At 42.0% G+C, this 19394-nt stretch overlaps 2 protein-coding genes across 10 annotated transcripts in view; one reads left to right on the top strand and one right to left on the bottom strand.

Annotated features, from left to right (window-relative positions):
- Positions 1-7844, bottom strand: part of Ctcf (CCCTC-binding factor) — a 46825-nt gene extending 38981 nt beyond the window's left edge. The window contains exons 1-3 of one of the 5 annotated variants that reach the window (XM_046435323.2): positions 7672-7844; positions 2684-2800; positions 849-961 (exon numbers count right to left, since the gene is read on the bottom strand). The gene's annotated coding sequence lies outside the window, so the exon portion shown is untranslated. Of the gene's footprint in view, positions 1-848; positions 962-2683; positions 2801-3733; positions 3886-7671 lie in introns of those variants that run through there. The other 4 variants (XM_046435324.2, XM_046435325.2, XM_058575978.1 and 1 more) reach the window with 4 other exon arrangements.
- The window catches only part of Agrp (agouti related neuropeptide), a 54603-nt gene continuing 41638 nt past the window's right edge, over positions 6430-19394 (top strand). For 2 of the 5 annotated variants that reach the window (XM_058575980.1, XM_058575979.1), the window contains exon 1: positions 6430-7123. In XM_058575980.1, coding sequence (XP_058431963.1) covers positions 6803-7123 — 321 coding nt within the window. In that variant the 5' untranslated portion in view covers positions 6430-6802. Of the gene's footprint in view, positions 7124-17118; positions 17202-19236; positions 19372-19394 lie in introns of those variants that run through there. The other 3 variants (XM_058575982.1, XM_058575981.1, XM_058575983.1) reach the window with 2 other exon arrangements.

The following is a 19394-nucleotide window of genomic DNA, read 5'->3' as shown; positions in this document are numbered from 1 at the left end:
GGCTTAGAAAATTGTAATTTTTTTTTTTTCAGTTGTAGATGGACACAATACCTTTACTGATTTATTTTTATGTGGTGCCGAGGATCAAACCCAGTGCCTCAAATGTGCTAGAAGAGCACTCTATCACTGAATCACAATCCTAGCCCTTAGAAATGTAATTCTTTTAATTTTATAATTTTATTTTTTAGTTGTAGTTGGACACAATACCTTTGTTTTACTTATTAATTTTTATGTGGTGCTGAGATCGAATCCATGGGCCTTGCCCCTGCTAGGCAAGCGCTCTACCACCGAGCCACAATCCCAGCCCTGAAAATGTAATTCTTAAGTCTCACAATAAAAACAATACATTATGTAACAATACTTAGTAACCATAAAACACAAAAGAACAACTGATTTTGAAGAATTATTTTAACTGCGCTCAAGTTAATAAATTTGTTTCTAAAACTGTTTTATTATAATTATAGTTTTAGACTTGATTTTGATTATAGTTTTCTCATTTGTTTTAAATTATAATCCGTATCACTAGATGGAAGGAACTTATCTAACAATTCTGACTTGGTCTAGTCATTTAAAACTGCCTAACAATCATCTTGTGTATGTCAGCCATGTGTAGGAATACATACACAAGCAAGTAGACTTCTATTTTCCATAGTAGAATGCTATAGGGACAAAGTAGTTTTCAATAATTCAAAAGTATTGCTTCTTATTGTTTCTACCATGGTACCTATATAAACAATATAAAGAGCACTTCCCAACCCAAGCACTCATGCCTCATTTTAAGATTTGTGTTTGCATTCTGCTCCAAAAATGTGTATTTTTTAAACATAATAACAGTTTTAATTACTTACCAGTTAAATTATTTAACTCACTGCCCTCTTAATTAGCATAACTGAAGCTCCAAGAAGATGGGTCATGTTTATCTTGTGGCTTCAAGTACCCCGGAATCACACCACCTTGTATCCTGAGAGTATTTATATTCCAGTTTGAGAAACAGGAATCTTACATTAAAGGTACCCATAAAACTTAAGAGTGACCAACATGTTCCTATAATCCCATTTCCTAACCTTTTTTTAAATTTTTATTTTTTAGTTATAGATGGACACAATACAATACCTTTATTTTGTTTATTTTTTAATGTGGTACTCAGTCCACATTAAAAAGGATCAAACTCAGTCCCTCACACATGCTAGACCAGCGCTCTACCACTGAGCCACTACCCCAGCCCCCATTCCTAAACTCTTAATGCTAGATTTCTCAACAGTTCTTCAAATAATGATTTTTTTTCCTCTTTTCTGCACTTTATTAGCATGTATTCTGAGTCAACATTCTTAAAAAAACTGTAGGGCACAAGTTATTTCTAGAAGGACAGGACACTATCACAGACTTTGTTCTTTCCATGTAGCAAGATATCAAGCTGCCCATTTGGAAAACAGAAGGCTGAAGAATAGAGGAGCTTTCATTACTTTTCCCTTCCTCCTCTCTACTTGCTCTGCACATAGCTCGTAAGAAAAATTTTAGGGAGTCACTGAGATGATTCATTAATATAAACTTATCTAATTTTAGCATTTGTAATTTCCACCTCTGTACTCCTTTTTGCCATCAAACAAGTGCAATTAAATTATTTTCACATTTTTCTGTGGGTAAAAAAGATGTGCTTTCTAGTAGACAAAGATAGATAATTTTTACACTCAGAACCCTACTTTGTTTAGAAATCCCAAAGCATATCTCTACCTTAATGAGAAGCCTGTTCCAAGTTCCCTATGATGTCCATTATATTTTATAGCAGAATTATAATCTGAAGTAAATTGATAATGACTGTCACACACTGATGCAAATAATGGGCCATCAGTTAGGCTAACTCAATTAATTAACACATTTTTTTATCAAAGATACAAGATTCCCCAACAACAGTATTCCGTCTGTTCTTCATCAAAATTACAAACTGCCACAGGCCATGGACATTTTGGGTCATTTGCCAATAGTCAAAATATACACTCTAAGGGTTTCTACTGATAAACAGCCCTGATTTCCTATGTATATGCTCAGGATGGTAATTTATCCTTTACATATATTCTTATTACACCCAAGAATAGCTTGTTAAGATTGATGATGCTGTTATTCTATTCCAAATGAGGATGGTAGTTGAACACATTGGCACATATCTATGATCCCAGCAATTCAGGAGGATGAGGCAGGAGGATTATAAATTCAAAGCCAGCCTCATCAAGCTAGCAAGACCCTGTCTCAAAAAAAAAAAAAAGGCTGGGAATGTGACTTAGTGGTAAAGCGCCTGGGGTTCAATTCTAGGTACCCCCCCCAAAAAAAGGAGAGAGAACTGTAGGAACAGACAGATTAAGTAACTTTTTTTTTTTTTTTTAAATATTTATTTTTTAGTTTTCAGCGGACACAACATCTTTGTTTGTATGTGGTGCTGAGGATCGAACCCAGGCAGCACACATGCCAGGCGAGCGCGCTACCGCTTGAGCCACACCCCCAGCCCCAGATTAAGTAACTTGATGAGCGTCACCTAATTACTATGTGGCAACGCATAGTTTTAAACCCAGGACTCTGACTTCTGTCAACTATCCAATGTCCTGCCTCTCCTATTCCCATGATTCACCCAGCAAATTCTCCAGCCCCAAAAGGATTACATTATTCCCATTCTTAAGAGCAAGAAATGTACCTCTCCGTGGCTGCAAAGTCAGTTTGAGGAGGGAAAACAGAACCCAGCTCTCAAGCCCTTGGTCAGCACTCTGTCCACTAGTGCATCTTGTTCTTTGGCTCCAGGTCTGTGATCATTCTAAAAAAGAATAAATCATTTTATGAAACACTGAATTCATACAAATACACATATAGCATGAAAAATTAAGGCAAATCAAAGACTGATTAAAATGGGGGAAAAAACAATAAATTCTTAATATGTAATGTCACTAAATGAACCATTCCACAAATGTCCATCAGGTCAATTACAAAACATTCACTTTTTTAAAAAAACATTTGTGGGGCTGGGGATGTGGCTCAAGCGGTAGCGCGCTCGCCTGGCATGCGTGCGGCCCGGGTTCGATCCTCAGCACCACATTCAAACAAAGATGTTGTGTCCGCCGAGAATTAAAAAATAGATATTAAAAAATTCTCTCTCTCTCTCTCTCTCTCTCTCTCCCCCACTCTTTCTTTAAAAAAAAAAAAAAAACATTTGTGGATATATAAAAGACTAAAGATTTGTAATTGTCTAAATAGTACTCTCAAGGGCAGACACAGAAGCACACACTTGTCATCCCAGTGACTTAGGAGGCTGAGGCAGGAAGATACAAGTTTGAGGCCAGCCTTGGCAACTTAGCAAGGCCCTGTTTCAAAAAATAAAAAGGGCTGGGGGCACAGCTTGGAAGCAGAATGCCACTGGGTTCAATCCCAGTACCTCCTGGCTAAAAAAAGCAAGCAAGAATATAGAATATATATTACAATCAATAGCACAAGTATTCAAACCACCAAAAATATTTTTAAAATATTTTTTAATGCTAGGGATTGAGCCCAGGCCTCATGAACATTAAGCAAAACACTTGACTACTGAGCTATATCCATTCCCAAAATTAATTCTTATAGCCACAATAATAGTCCTTTAACAATTTATTTCCTTATCTTCAGTAAATAGTGATCTTACTGATTAAGTTAGTTTACATTGCACAACTAATTTTCAGTTTGGTAATATACTATAGGGAGAAGAGCTTTCACTGACCTCGGAAAATCCTAGAAGAATAGCAATGAAATACTTCTGTAGTTAAACAATGGAATACTTTGTTAGCTGACATTTTCTTCCACTAAGTTACATTATGAATTTTAAGCTTTAAGCAATGGTAGAGTGGAACTGAAAGAAAGAAAGAAAGAAAGAAACCAAAGTGAAATAAATATAAGAACTAAATTTGAATTAAGAGCTTCTAAATGATTTGGAATATGAGATATAAATACGAGGAAATCCTTTTCACAATGAACTACCCCACAAATCAAAGCTGACATTATACTTTCTTAGACCAAGCTAAGAAGTCTCTGTTGAGAGGCAATTTATAACACAGAGAATTAGTATATTTAGTTCAATAAACACTTTTGTACTGTAGTGTGTATATATATTTGGGGAGGGTTACTGGGGATTGAACTCAGGGTCTCACACATGCTAGGCAAGTGCACTTATCATTGAGCCACATCTCTGGCCAGCCCATTTTAAAATTTTTATTTTGGGACAGGGTCTTGCTAAATTGCCCAGGCTGGCCTCAAATTTCTGGTCTTCCTCCCTCAGCCTACCAATTAGCTGAGATTAAAGGCATGTGCATTGGCCTAGAGTTCCTATCATCATCAACATGCTTCAAAGGGAATGGAATTTTATACCCCTAAAAATCCTAAGAGTGATCTAAAATGAAGATTAAGTATGGGATAATATATTGCCCTTGGGATATATGTCAGTAACCAATTTGCAATGCAACATTTCGGCACTCACATACTAAATCACTGAGAAAATGCACAAGGATACTAACAGGAAATATAGTAAATACTACTAGAAAAAGTTTAAAGGTGTTTAAATGTGATGAGACAAATCTACATATCCAACTGAGAATCATGGTCTCCAAAGTTACACATTATTTACCATTACTGTTCCTTCGAAACTTATATGTCCCTTTTCAAAAAGTCTTAAATTATAAGAAATCTTAGTTGTCTGAAAAAGAATCTAATATTTGGCAAAAGGGTTGAAGTCATCTGGAACCAAGACAGGTAAATAAGGTAGGTAGAGGGCCATGGTAAGCTTCCAATTTTAAAAGATGAGATGAAAACTATATAGTACATGAGGTGGAGTGGCTGTGATGCCAGCAGCATCTCTGAAACAAATAAACAAAAAGTCTCTAGAGGCGACTCTTTGCCAGCAAGTACCACTGTGCAAGACTCTGCCATGGGACTTCTCCCAAGGGCCTCAGTTAGCCACAGGTGGTCTCTGCCAAGAAATTCCCCAAGCCACTCATAAGTCCCAGGTGGTTGCCCTCATTTCTGAATGGCCTTTAAATCAGAATGGTAAATCCCTTAGAATTTACACCCTAAAGATAATAGTCACATCTCTTATATGTTCCTATGTAGATTGAATGGATCCTTAAGAAAAATTTTTACAATTACTCTTTTTTTTTTTTTAAGAGAGAGAGAGAGAGAATTTAAATATTTATTTTTCAGTTTTTCGGTGGACACAACATCTTTGTTTGTATGTGGTGCTGAGGATCGAACCCGGGCTGCACGCATGCCAGGCGAGCAGGCTATCGCTTGAGCCACATCCCCAGCCCCCTACAATTACTCTTTAAATAAGCTGTATCTCCTTATGTAGGCAAACATTCTTATAATTTTCCTCATACTACTGAGGTCCTTTGGGTTATTTTGACATATGAATTCATCCTCAATTTATTTTTTCTACAGATTTGGTTTTCCCAATAACAACCAAGTATGTTCCCTGGCATACAAGAATCTCAAAGGAGAGCAAGTATATAGACAAGGTCTATACCATTAAGACAGCATAAATGATACAAGACTAAGAAGGTAATGACCACATATGAAAAACCAATTCAAAAAGCAAAATATGATCTGTGGAGCACAATGATAATCTGGGAAAACAAAATGTACTCCTAGCTCGATTATAAACCTGCTGAATTTTAAACTTCTGTGGAGCTTATTTTAAAAAATAAAATATGCCACTTGTCATCCACAATTTCAAAAAGAACACTGAAAACACAAAAGAATGCAATAAATTACTCAAATGAAGTATTAAATAATTTAAAGGTGGTTCTATTCCCAAGCTTGACACTCCATCAACATTACTATACCTAGTTACTTAGTATAATTCTACTGGAGAAGAGGGGGACTGAAAACACCTTGTAGAGTTCAAAAAAGGGATATTGAAAGAGTTGCATATGGACCAAGACTGCTTCAAGGACCTATAGATTGAGATTACATACAGTGGACACAACAACTTTACATAGCACCAGGGTGTTTTGTCGTCCACATAAATTTAACCTAGCTTTTCTTCCTTTAAAAACTTCAATCCAGACTTTCTTCTCTCCTAAGGAACCTGAGTTGATACAACAGCGGCTAAAGGGTACTGTATTAAGGTACTAGAATACGTGAGCAGCAGCAGGGAAGGAAGGGAGAGAGAGAGAAAAAAAAAAAACTCCAGCAATTCAACAGCGGAAGCTTTTTAATGATGCAAGACTTAAGGATAGAGTCAATTTAAATATTTGACCTGTTTAACTTCTTTTCCCCTATGGGAAAATGTGGATAGGTATTTCAACTTTTCTATTTGATCGAAATTCAAAAAATGAGGACTTCATGTATGTGACTGTTTACTTAATGCTGAACTCAGGGATACAGGAAGTCAGCTACTGAAGAGTAGTTACATTAGGCATAGATATTTATAAACCATCTGCAGCGAGTGACCTAGGATTCAATTACAACATCAACCCTCACATTTCAGCGTACGGGCAAATTACTAGTCGAGTCAAGAATAAATTCATTCTGCCCTACTGGCGCCTTAGATCAGATTGCACAATTCCGGGGGCAAAACTGCCTTGCCTAGCCCTAAAGCATCAGGTACTATATAGTGCAGTAAGTTAGCATCGGGACATTAGACAGCACATACTCCAGAATTCAGGAGTTTGTCATGTCACTTGAAATCAAAGTGAAATTAAGTTTCTGTCCCTTTGAGATCTCTGAGCGCACAAAGTGAGGCCATCACTTCAAGGTGCTTGGTAGAGTCCAACTCTGGCTGGACAAAAACTATTTGATGGGGAACTTTCATCTTTTTAGTCCCCCGTGGCGGGCCTATCGGATGAAGAGCCCGAGCGCGAGTTTGGGGGCGCAGCGGGGCCTGGCGGGGGCGGCGAGCGCGCGTCCCCCCGCCCGCTCGGGCGGCGTCGAGGCGCTGGCAGCTCAACCAGCCTTGCAGAGGGAGCTCTCGGCAGCTCTGGGGTCCCTCTGCTCGCAGCCGCAGCAGCAGCAGCGCCGCCTGCGCCACTCGGCGGAGACGGAGACCAGCGGCGGTGACGCGCGGACCGGGAGCGACTGCAGAGCAGCCGAGCGGCTGGGGACGCACGCAGGGCAGCCGGTAGGTTCCGGGACCGGACAAACTGGAGGATGGGTAATTTGAGACGCGTCGGCCGGGACCAGACACCCATACGGCACCGGGATCCGGCTGCGCGCGCGGCGGCAAAGGGTCCAGACCCTGGAGTTAACCGGGCGCGGAAGCCGGAGCGCTGAGAACGAGTCTCGGCTGAGGCCACCCGCCGCGGGAGGGGCGGAGGACAGAGGGCGGGCCGTGGCCGGGCGATCAGTCGGGCCAAGAACCGGCCTCGAGGGCAGAGACAAAGGAAGGAAAATGGAGTCTCCGAGCGCGCGGGCCTCTGTCGCCGCCGCCGCCGCCCGCGGCCTAGCGTGCGCCAAGAGGAAGGCCTAGCAGGCGGGCGTGGAGGGGGGGCCGGGCCGCGGCGGCGACGGGCAATGGCGGCGGCCGCGCCGCAGCAGGGACGGTAGAGGGAGACAAACACCCCCCGGCGGCGGCGCTGGCGCCGGGCTGCAGCCAGCGCCGACCGGAGCGGCCCCATCGTGACACCTAGAGGCGGCCCGCGAAACCTCCTCCACCCCGGGCCCCCTTACCTCCGCGCCACACCCCCCGCGGCGCCCGCTCCGCCGCCGTTCCACCGCTCCGGCCACCCGGCGTCCCCGGCCAGCTCCGCGCGCCCGCACCGGCTACCGCTGCCGCCGCTGCCGCCAAAGAAGCAGCTCCGCGCACGGTTTAATCGCTCCACAGGCTCGGACACAAAATGGCGGCGGCGCGGTGCAGTGCGCCTGCGTCGGCGCTGCCGGGGCCGCGGTGCTGATAAGGGAAGGGACGGGTGGGGGGGGGCCGGCCGGGCGGCGAGTGGAGGGCGGGGGAGGAAAGGTGAGGGGAGGGGTTGGCGCAGGGCAGCATGGGAGGCGGCCCCGGGCGCCAACTTTCAAAAGCGGGCGCGATGGCGTCACGGGACGCGCCGCGAGTCGCGTAGTCACGCCGCTCGCGCCCTCCCGCGCCCTCGCTCGGTCGCGCGTGGGCTCTGCCGGCGCCGTGGAGTCCCGGCTCCTGCTGGGTGGAGCTTCCTGTGCGGAGGCCGCCTCCTCTGGGCGGTCCTCGATCCTGATCTATTTGACCTGGTTCGGCAGCTATCTTCTGCCCATTAAATCCGTAAAGGCTTGGGGGAGTGGGGATTCCTGGAGGAAGCTCGCGCGGGGCGGGACCGTGGGGCTGAGGCGGCTCCTGGGCCCGGCCCCGCCCAGTCTCCGCCTCAACCGGGATCCATCCGCCCTCCGAACACCACACAGGCCCGCCTCTGAGTAGAGACCGGCAGGTCCTCGCGCGTCCTGTAGATACAGTCCAGCGTCACAGGGCAATGGCAAGAAAAGCTGTTATTGCTCAGTGGCTTCTGAAGCTATCTCCCTCCTAGAACAGGCTCTCCTAAAACCGGGCCTCCTGTGGATGTCCTCAGCCCGGAGAGGCAGCGGAAGACCAGACTTAACGCTTTTACATGACCCCAACAGTCGTCTTTTGCAGAAAGGACTTTCTGTATTGGTGCGATGTAATTCTGTTTCTGTTTTTTTTTTTAAATGTGCTTATTTTTGCCTGAGAACTATTAAGTTCCGTGTAGGCGGAGTCCTTACCCCCCCTCCTCCCCACGAGGTTCCTTGCCCAACCAGCGACCAGTGAAGTTGACCGAGGCAGATTGCAAGGTGTTTTGGTGGTTCTGGCAGGAGAGCCTTCTGGTATTGCAGGAATGTGACTCATATCTAAATCCCCTTGCCTTAGACATCGCAGATAACAAATGCACCCAATGTCAAGGAAGTGGCTTCTGCTCCATCCAGCTGATTGCTGTTGTGAGAATACCCGCCCCAAGTTGACATACTGTTTTTCCCCCTAAAGGAATCAAAACCCGAATTTTAAAAAATGTAAAATTTCCAGATTTTTAGATCTTGGCAACTAAATCAGATGTTTTAAAACTTCATGACTGATTCAACCACAAGTGTGGGCTTGGACCCATGACTTGGAGGAAAGAGAGAAGTTCAAAGACCAAGTTCTGGGGCACTCCTACATTAGAGAGAGGCTAATGGAGAAAGAAGTTGATAGGAAGCAACCAGAAAGACAGAGATCTAGAGTGTTGAGTTGTGGAGTCCAAGGGCAGAAATGGTTTCACACATAGCAGAAGCAGCAGCATCTGTCCAGTGCTGCTGAGAGTTCTGGTTAACTTGGGCCAGAGGCATGGCTATTAAATTGGTTACCTTGATGGTCGCTGGAGAATCATTGGTACCTTGGGCTGAGTCACATTGGGTCAATTGAGGATATCAACTGACTAGTATGGGTTGATGATTGAACAGAAAAGTGAAGGATTAAGAGACATCACCTGTAGGCAACTTGAGAGACATTTTCTGTGAAGCAAGCAGAAAAATTTAGGGATCACTGTAGAAACATGAGGTCAAGGGAAAGGATTTTGTTTGTTTGGGTTTGTTTGTGGGTGCTGGGGATCCAACCCAGTGCCTTGCACATGCTTAGACTAGTGCTCTACCACTGAGCTCCACCTCCAGCCCACAGGAAATGTTTTAAAAGATGGTAGGGGCTGGTTGGGAGGGGTACACACCTGTACTCTCAGTGACTTGGTATGAAGAGCTTAAGTTCTAGGCCAAGCTGGGTGTGGTAGTGCATGTAATCCCAGCAGCTTTGGAGTCTGAGGCAGAATCGCAAGTTCAAAACAAGCCTCAGCAATTTAGCAAGGCCCTAAGCAACTTATTGAGACCTTGTCTCTAAATAAAATACAAAAAAAGGATGGGGATGTTGCTCAGTGGTTAAGCACCCCTGGGTTTAATCCCCAGTACCAAAAGTGTGTGTGGGTAGCGGAGGCGACAATATGTTCTAGGCCAGTCTCAGCAATTTTGCAAGGCCTTAAACAACTTAGTGAGACCCTGTCTCAAAATAAAAAATAAGGGCTATGGATGGATGAAGCTCAGTGGTAAAGTGCTCCTGGATTCAATCCCCAGTACCAAAAAAAGAAGAGATGGGACCGGGTTCTTGAGCATGTTTATTCATTATTGGAAGTGCTACAGTGGACAAGAAGGTAGAGTAATACAGGAGAGATCTGTGCTTGACCTACAGAAGACTGAAATCTATTGGAGGATTTTAAGGAACAGGGAGAATTGGCCTTGGATAGGAACAGGGATGTTTCCACTGATAATAAGGGTAACCAAAGTAAAGATGGTTGCAAATGCAGGGGAAGTGTAAAGCAAGTCTTTGATAGGACTTCCTTAGTGGTATTGGGTACCAATTTAAGTTTTGTGATTGTGAGTTTAAAAAGTTAAAACAGGGTGAGGTTGTAGCTCAGTGGCAGAGTGCTTGCCTAGCATGCGTGAGGCACTGGGTTCGAACCTCAGCACCACATAAAAATAAATAATTAAAGGTATTGTGTCCATCTGCAATTTAAAAAATCTAAAAAAGTTAAAACAGATGATCTGGTGCATGGTTTTGTTTTTAAGTGATGCGGGGGATTAAAGCATCACAGGGCTGTGAGCATGCTAAGCAAGTACTCTACCACCGAGCTACATCCCTAGTCCCCAGTGTATGTTTTTTTTTTTTTTTTTCTCTAGCAACAATCAGCTGCTTGGGTGCAGACATGAAGAAATTGGTTTCTCAACACCCATACCTAAGTTTTTTTTTTTTTACTTCTAATCCCAATTGCTTGTTTTAGATTAGATACTATTCTAGAAATATGCGAAGTATTTGGGGGGAGGGGAGTACCAGGGATTGAACTCAGAGGCACTCAACCACTGAGCCACATCCTCAGCCCTATTTTGTATTTTATTTAGAGACAGGGTCTCACTGAATTGCTTAGCGTCTCACTGTTGCTGAGGCTGGCTTTGAACTTGTGATCCTACTGCCTCAGCCTCCCCAGCTGCTGGGGTTACAGATGTGCGCCACCATGCCTGGCTGTGTGAAGTATTTTTAAAAATGTACTTGACTTCTCTTTGCTATAAACCAAATTTTCCTAACTATCTATTATGTACACGTTAGGACGCAAACATTAAAAAAAAAAGGCCAATTTATAGAGGAAAATTACTAGACAGATATCTCTGGGATATTGGGATATTTACATTTTATATTCTCTGCTAAAGAGACTAGTGTCAAGAAGTAGACTTGAAACTTAGGTACTAGACACAGTAATAATGCTGACTTGTATTTAAAATCCCAGTGACTTGGGAGGCTGAGGCAGGAAGGTCACGAGTTTGAGGCCAGCCTCTGCAACTTAGCGAGACCCTATCTCAAAATAAAAAGGGCTAGGGATGTGGCTGAATGCTTAAGTGCCCCTGAGTTCAATCCCTGGTACCAAAAAATAAAACATTAGCTTTGGTCTGGGGATATGGCTCCATATTAGAGTACTTACCTAGCATGCATGAAACCCTGGGTTTGATCCCTAACATCACAAAAATAAATAAATGAATCCTTAGCTTTTTTTCCTTTTAGTACCTTTCTTTAACACTTTGCTTCAAATCATCTTTTTTGGGAGGGCAGGGTACCAGTGATTGAACTCAGGCATTCAACCACTGAGCCACATTCCCAGCCCAGCCCTATTTTGTATTTTTTATTTCGAGACAGGTCTCATTGAGCTGCTTAGCGTTTTGCTTTTTTTTTTTTTTTTTTTTTTGCTGAGGCTGGCTTTGAACTTCCAATCCTCCTACCTCAGCCTCTCAAGCCACTGGGATTACAGGTGTGTGCCACCGCACCCAGCACTTCAAATCATCTTAATGATAAGCTACAAGGCTTTGTGGGCAAAGATAAGGTAATATATTTTGGAGAGAAAAAAACTCAACTATGTTTGTAACCTTATGTTATATTAACTATTTACAACTATATGACCTCTGAAGCATCAGTTAAAAGCCAGGAATAAAGTCTAAGTGGCTTTGGAGTGTGCTTTCTGAAGACAAGAAACTTATGTGCTTCTCTGAGAAAGGGCTAAAAAAAATGGTGAAAATTACTAGGAAGAACCATAAGTGTATGTTTTCTTTTCCCTATAGGAAATCCTGATGTGCCCTACTTTGTGTTCCTAAGACCAAGGAACAGAAAGCCAAACCAACATGATAGGATATTTCAGGCTGGGCAGAGCAAGCTGAGAGAGGTGATAGTATTATGATAAGAGCCTATAAGACAGTTGGGATAATAAAAATAAGAACACGTTTGTTCCCTGAAGTGCTAACCCAGACTATCCCACCCATGAGAACTGTGGGCGCATTTTATGATTCATAAAGGGTAATTTTAAATCATAATCCCAAGAGGTGAGTATTGTAGGGTATCATGCAAAGGAGATAGGAAATTATAAGAATACTCCCTCATTTTTTTGAGAATGTGAGGGAAGGAGTGTTTTTCCCTTGGACTGTCTCAGGTTTGTAGTCCACTGGAGTATTCAGGGCATTATCAGCAGAAGACTGTCCCACTTACCACATGGCTTTGATAAAGTCAATATATTTTAAGATCTGGTTCTCAGCCTCACAGGTGGGACCATAAACCCAATGTGGTCTTTATCCTGATAGCAGATCTCTCAGGGGTCAGATACATAGGAGTTTGATGGATAAGCAGAGTGATGCCTAACTGACAAATGAACTAGTGTCCTTATGCTGGTAAAAGGCATATCATTTCCCTACAGGAGAGAGTGGAAAGCCAAATTACTAGAAAGTATTTATCAAAATAAGCATATAACCATCTCAATATAATTAACTGTCTGGATGTGGGAGTCATATTTCTTGGATTCAGGTCTTCTCTTGGCTTCTTAGTAGTTGTGTGATCTCAGGTAAATTTGTGACAACTCATCTACAAATTGCTTCTCTATAAGATGAATGATAATTATAGTTGAAATAATAGTAAGGAATAAATGAGCAAATACAAGTAAATCTTCTGGCATAGTTCTTGGTACCGGTAATCATATGATGAATGTAAACTATTGTTATTCCTTAATTTTGTCATTTTATACTTCCTCACTCCCAGGTCCACCTTCTAATAAATTTGATCTTTCTAGATTCATTATTAGACTCAGTTAAGTTTCTTGTTAGGTTTTCCCTTGGTCTTGGAGCCAGAAAGAGGCATACTTTGTGCTGATCCTCGTAAAAATTCTATTTCCAAGATCTTCCTTGGCTCCTTTTATGTCCCATGTAGCTTGTAGTAATTGTGATAATTTAGGTGTTTTGTTGTTGTTATTGTTTTGTTTTTAATTCTTTAAGTCAACAGATGAAGGGGAAATGTGTTGATTTTCTAATAAAAATAAGCAAGAATCTTCACTTTTGTATATAGCCTAAAGGCCTATCCTTCTGTTGTCTTTGTACTTATTGAGAATGGGTGAGACGTGGTCCAGTTCAGCAAACATTTATTTTCTTTTTGTGGTATTGGAGATTGAACACAGGGCCTCATGCCTGCTAGACAAGAGCACTATTTCTAAGCTACATTCCCAGCCTCAGTTCAACAAATATTTATTGAGTACCTACTATGTGTATAGCCCCATTTTAGTATTGGAGATTCAAAGATAATTCTGATTTTTTAAAAAATTAATTCAGGGCTGGGATTGTGGCTCAGTGGTAGCGCACTTGCCTGGCATGTGTGAGGCACTGGGTTCAATTCTCAGCACCCCATATAAATAAATAAATAAAGGTCTATCAATAATTTTTTTAAAAAATTTTAAAAACATTTTAAAAATTAATTCAATCATTTTTAAAACAGGAAAAAATGAACTCAGAAAAAGGAGTAAACCATTTTCTAGTAGTATCTCATTTCAGCTGGATCTAAAAGATTACAAAGGTATTAATAGGTGAGACAAGGTGTTTAATGTGAAAAGTTATGATCAAGGGCATAAAAGTACATAAGAGTGTTATGAGGACAGCAAGTCCTCCCATACCATGGGCTAGAGGTAATAGGAATGCTAAACCTCATAAAATGTTCGGAAAGCTTTCCCTGTCTACCAACTTTAATTGCTCAGACCAACCTTTCTCTTACCATTTTAACGATTTCCACATCATCTCCAGATTATGGGATTTTTTTTTTCCTTATTGATGTCTGCTTTGTTCAGACCCGTAAAATCCGTATTTTTTTTCTTTTTTAGTTATAGATGGACACTATATGTTTATTATTTATTTATTTATTTTTAGGTGGTGCTGAGGATCAAACCCAATGCCTCACATGAGCGAGGCAGGCACTCTACCACTGAGCTATAGCCCCAGCCCCCATATTTGTTTTTTATCACTCAGCTCAAATGATTGCTCTGTTAAAGTCTAAAAGACTTTAGGGCTGGGGTTGTAGCTCCATGATAGAGTGCTTTGTGGGAGGCCAACCTTACACGTGACTGAGTTACACTCCCCGGCTGGGTGCTGAGGCTCTCAGTCACAGAAATGTGGCACCCTTCTTGGGTGCAAGGGTCGGTGTCTCGTGTATGGGTGTGTCTTGCTACAGCCCCATGGGTGAAGCTACGCTCACCTGTTTCTTTGTAATATAACCCTTTGCCCTGTTTAGGATAGAATCTTCCATGGAAGTGCCTTGTGTGTGTCCCCTTCTCTTATTGTGCCCTTGGGTGTGGCCTACCCAGGTGTCAGTCAACCTGCTGGCAGTGGACATCATGAAGATAGACTCAGCCCCCAGAAACCTGACCCCTTGCCTCATTCAAATAACTTCTCCTCAATAAAGGGGTCAGTGCGTGTTCTCGCTCTCTCTCTTTCTGCGGACCCTTAAGGTCAGAGGAGCCGTCACAGCGACCCCAAAGAAAAAGGTATTTGTGTCTCTTGTGTGGTTATTTCGTGCAGCCGAGTTAGCCCAGTTTAACTGGAGTGACCCCTGAGCCTTTTAGTCTCAAGAACAGAAACCCAGCAGTGCTTGCCTAGCGTGTGTTAGGCAGTGAGTTCAATCCTCAGCACCACATATAAATAAATAAATAAATAACAGTATTGTGGGGCTGGGGTTGTGGCGCAGTGATAGAGTGCTTGCCTTGCATGCATGGGGCACTGGGTTCGATCCTCAGCGCCACATAAAAACAAAATAATATGTCCACCTAAAACTAAAAATACATAAATAAATAAATATTTTTAAAAATAACAGTGTTTTGTATCTACAACTAAAAAAGCAAAAAGACTAAAAGTCTAAAAGACTTTGTCTCATACTTAAGAAGTAGATTAATTTTGTCATTTTTACTCATATCTGCATTTTCCAGGCACCTTTCAATAATCCATCTCTTGGGGCTAGGGTTGTAGCTCAGTTGTAGAGCACTTGCCTAGCACATGTGAGTATTGTGTTTGATCCTCAGCACCACATAAAAATAAAGATATTGTTCATCTATGACTAAAAAAAAATCCATCTCATCTGTACATATTTTACTTTTCAAAACATCTTCATGCTTTTTTTTTTCTTTTAGTATTGGGTATTAAACTATTGAAATATGCTATGCAAGCACTCTACCACTTAGCTACACACCCTGCCCTTTGTATTTTTTACTTTGACAAACAGGATCTCACTAAGTTGCTGAGGCTGACCTCAAACTTGGTGATCCTCCTACCTCAACCTAAGTAGCTGGGATTATGGGCATGGGCTACTGTGTGCCTGGCTCATGTCTACCCTTTCTTTCTTTCTTCTTTTTTTTTTTTTAATTATTATTATTATTTTTTGTAGTTGTTGTAAACAGACAGAATGCCTTTATTTGTTTAATTTTATGTGGTACTGAGGTTCGAACCCAGTGCCTCACACATGCTAGGCAAGCACTGTGCTCCAACCCTCATGTCTGCCCTTTCAAGTGATGCTTACAGCTGTATTTAATAAGTCAGGTGCAGTTTTGTTGTAAATTCAAGAAATGAAATGGCTTGTTAATATCCTTCTGCAACTTCTTGGCAAAAGCAGACCAAGTACTGAGAACTTTTAGTTCCACTTTTAGCACCCTCTTCTATTGGCAACACGAACTCCTCACTCAATTAGATAATTTTTTTTTTTTTGGAAGCGAGTTTCCACTATGTTGCTCAGGGTAATCTTGAACTCCTGGGCTCAAGTGATCCTCCCATCTCAGCCTCCTAACTCTGGGATTATAGGCCGGTATCACCAAACCCAGCACAATCTTTCTGTTTTTATAGTAATCCTCTGGAGATGATACTTCATTTCTGAGGTTGCCTTAGAAGGGGAAGAGAGGCCTATTGTGTGGACCCTGAGTGTCCCTGCTCTCTGACTTCTCCCACTTTTCCAAATTGTTGTTGCTAGTGGTAATGAGGATTGAACCCCAGGCTTGGTACATGCTACCACATGCTGTACCACTGAGCTACACCACTCAGCCCCCAACTTCTCTAATTTTTACATGATTTGTTGGGCAGCGGGGGATTTCTGCCCTAAACTTGGCTGGACAGTAATGCTTCAACCCAGAGGAAGGGCTTTTTTTTTTTCCTTTTCCTTTTTCTTTTTAAATTCTTTTTAGATATACATGACAATAGAGTGTATTTTGACATACATACATGGAGTATTACTTATTCTAATTAGGATCCCATTGTTGTGGTTGTACATGATGTGGAGTTTCACTGGTTGTGTATTCCCATATGAACATAGGAAACTTATGTCTGATTCATTCTCCTGTCTTTCTTAATCCCATACCCCCTCCCTTCCCTTCATTTTCCTTTGTCTAATCCATCCCCCACCAGAAAGGGCTGTAATGGTAGAAATTTCAGATACCTTAGGCAGCTAACAGTTGAAGTTTAGTTTTGTTTTATTTTGTTGGCACTGGAGATTGAAACGGGGTGCTGAGTCATATCTTCAGCCCAGTACCCAGGTTTATGCTATAGGCTAGGAAATATGAGAGGGAGATGGTATGCATAGAGGAAGTGTTTTGAGTTTATAGGCTTCTTCCACTTTGAACATATGGTACTTTCCTGCTCAAAATGTTTTGGAGTTGCTTTTGAGATAAGTCTAGGACATCAATTGAGAAGTTAGGTATGAGGAGCCCAGAATTAGACAGATTTATTAAAGACTCTTTTTTTCTTCCTTTCTTTCTTTTTTTTTTTTTTTTGGTGGTGGTGGTAATGGAGATTGAATCCAAGGCCTCACGCATGCCAAGCCAAGCAAGCACTCTGCCACTGAGTCACATCTCCAGCCCTTCGACAGATTTTAGGTAATCAGCAAAAGACAGTTCTTGATCACCTAATGTGTATCTGGCCTTGGGTGCTAGGTATGATAAAGGGAGATGCAGTTTGGTCAAACAGAGGTTTTTTTGAACCTATGCCAGACCTGCTGAATTGGAACTTCATGGAAGTTCTCTGGTGAACTCAAGCTGGAAAGACCTAACCTGATTTCATTTATAAGAAATATCCAGAGGGTAAGGGATGTAGCTCAGTGATAGAGCACTTGCTTATTATGTGCAAGACCCTGGGTTCAATCACATACATACACAAAAAGTGTGTGTGTGTGTGTATCTTCAAAATAGGCAAATATATAGAGACACAAAGTAGATTAGTGCTCACCTAGGACTGGGAGAGGGGGAGAATGTAGGGACCTTATAGGTAATAGCTAAATGGCAGAGTGGTTTTTGTTTTTTGTTTTTTTTTGGGGGGGGGTTAATGAAAATATTTTAAAATTGTGGTGATAGTTACACAACTCTGAATATACTAAAAGTAATTAATTGTATGCTTTAATTGGTTAAATTGCATGATATGTGGATTCTCAACAAATTGTTCAAGATATATATATAACATGGACCAATTTCCACAGTAACTTCTACAGTGGCTCAGGTATCTAGGTAGTTGGTGACTCCAAGACCATTATCTTTCCTAGACCTGGGAAGTACTTGTTACCTAGAATAGTCAACAAAACTTTTGGATGCACCAGAGAGTACAAAGTAAATAAGCAATTGTAGTGGGGTATGATTATTATTATACCAGGGCAATTGCAGTTTCTTGTAACAAAAGCAAATTGGAGGAATGGGGACATGGAAAAGTAGACAGGGTTTAAAAATATTTAGTGCATTTATCTGAGAGGATTCCAATGGTCATGATGAGGGGATTGAGGAAAGAGTCAAAGATGAGGTTCAAGTTTTATGACTAGGTAATTGATGACCCCAAGAGTCCTGGAGGAGAAACAATGTTTGAGGTGTTGAATTTGATTTTGTTAAGTTTGAAATGCCCCAGATGTTCAAAAAGTGTCCAGTCAGCAGTTGAATGCAAGGGTTATAAGGGAGATGAGAGCTATGTAATGATTGGCACAGAGCCTCAGCATAGGTGGGACTTAGAGGAATGGATAAGGTAGTCCAGGGAGTGTGTTTGAAGAAAGAGAAGGAAGCCGGGTGCAGTGGTGTGTGCCTGTAATTCCAGTGACTCAAGAGAGGCTAAGGCAGGAGAATCACTAAGTTTGAAGCCCGTCTCAGCAACTTAGTGAAATCTTGTCTCAAATTAAAAAATAAAAAGGTTCAGGATGTAGCTCAGTGTTAGAGATTGCTGAATTCAATACAGTATGTCTCCCCCCCCCCGCCCCCCTGAAAAAAGAGAAGGAAGAGGAAAGGGCCTATAGTGGAGCCTGTGGAACAGCATTTAAGGGGAATACTTGATGAGGAAGAGGAGGTCGTAAGGAGACTCAAAGGAGTTAGCTAGAAATGTAGGTGTTAGCCATAGTAATTCAGGTGCTCTAAGTCAGCCTTTACTGATCCTCATGACTTGAGTGTATGGTAAGTTCAAAGACAATGGAGATTTGACTTTTGACATCAAATTTGAACTACTAGTGGCCATCACCTGATCATAAATTCTGGAACAAGTGGCCTCTTTCTTGCAAGTCAGTGGTAGTCTTATTTTCTAGATGATAGATTGAGCTTCCTTAGTGGTTTACATGAGTTACTGGAGTCTTCCCAAGCTCACCCTCCTATATCAAGCCAGAAAAGGCAAGCCCAGAAGTCAAGTCAAGAGCTTCTGTCCACCTATGGATCCTCTAAATAGGGCACTCCAGGGCTATCTAGGGGTAGGAAGGGAAGAGAGGCAGCATGTCATATGCTTGGAGTTCAGCAAATTGTACCCACACACCAGGCACAGAAACACACAAGAAAAGCGCCCCCGCTCTGTGGGCGAGACAAAGAAGCAGTCCTATTCCCACGTGCCAGCCCATCTGCTTCTTTGCCTTCACAAACATGCTTTTTTCTTTCTTTCTTTTTTGGTTCTCTGCAGCTTTGAATAACATGAAGAAGAAGAGTGGGAGACAAGAGGAAAGGTAAGGTTGAAAGAAGGCAAGAGGAAAGGAGGGAAGTAGGAAGAAACTCCAGCAATAACCAACACAATAAATTGTATCCTGGACCACCTCGACCTGGCCCCTTTTTTGCATTTTT

This window comes from Marmota monax, unplaced genomic scaffold (assembly GCF_021218885.2).
Source record: "Marmota monax isolate L192 unplaced genomic scaffold, Marmota_monax_Labrador192_F-V1.1 WCK01_AAM20220418_F8-fsc00024, whole genome shotgun sequence".
NCBI classification, from domain to species: Eukaryota; Metazoa; Chordata; class Mammalia; order Rodentia; family Sciuridae; genus Marmota; species Marmota monax.
Note: the sequence above shows the minus strand (reverse complement) of the source record. Positions and strands in the feature narration are given on the sequence as shown.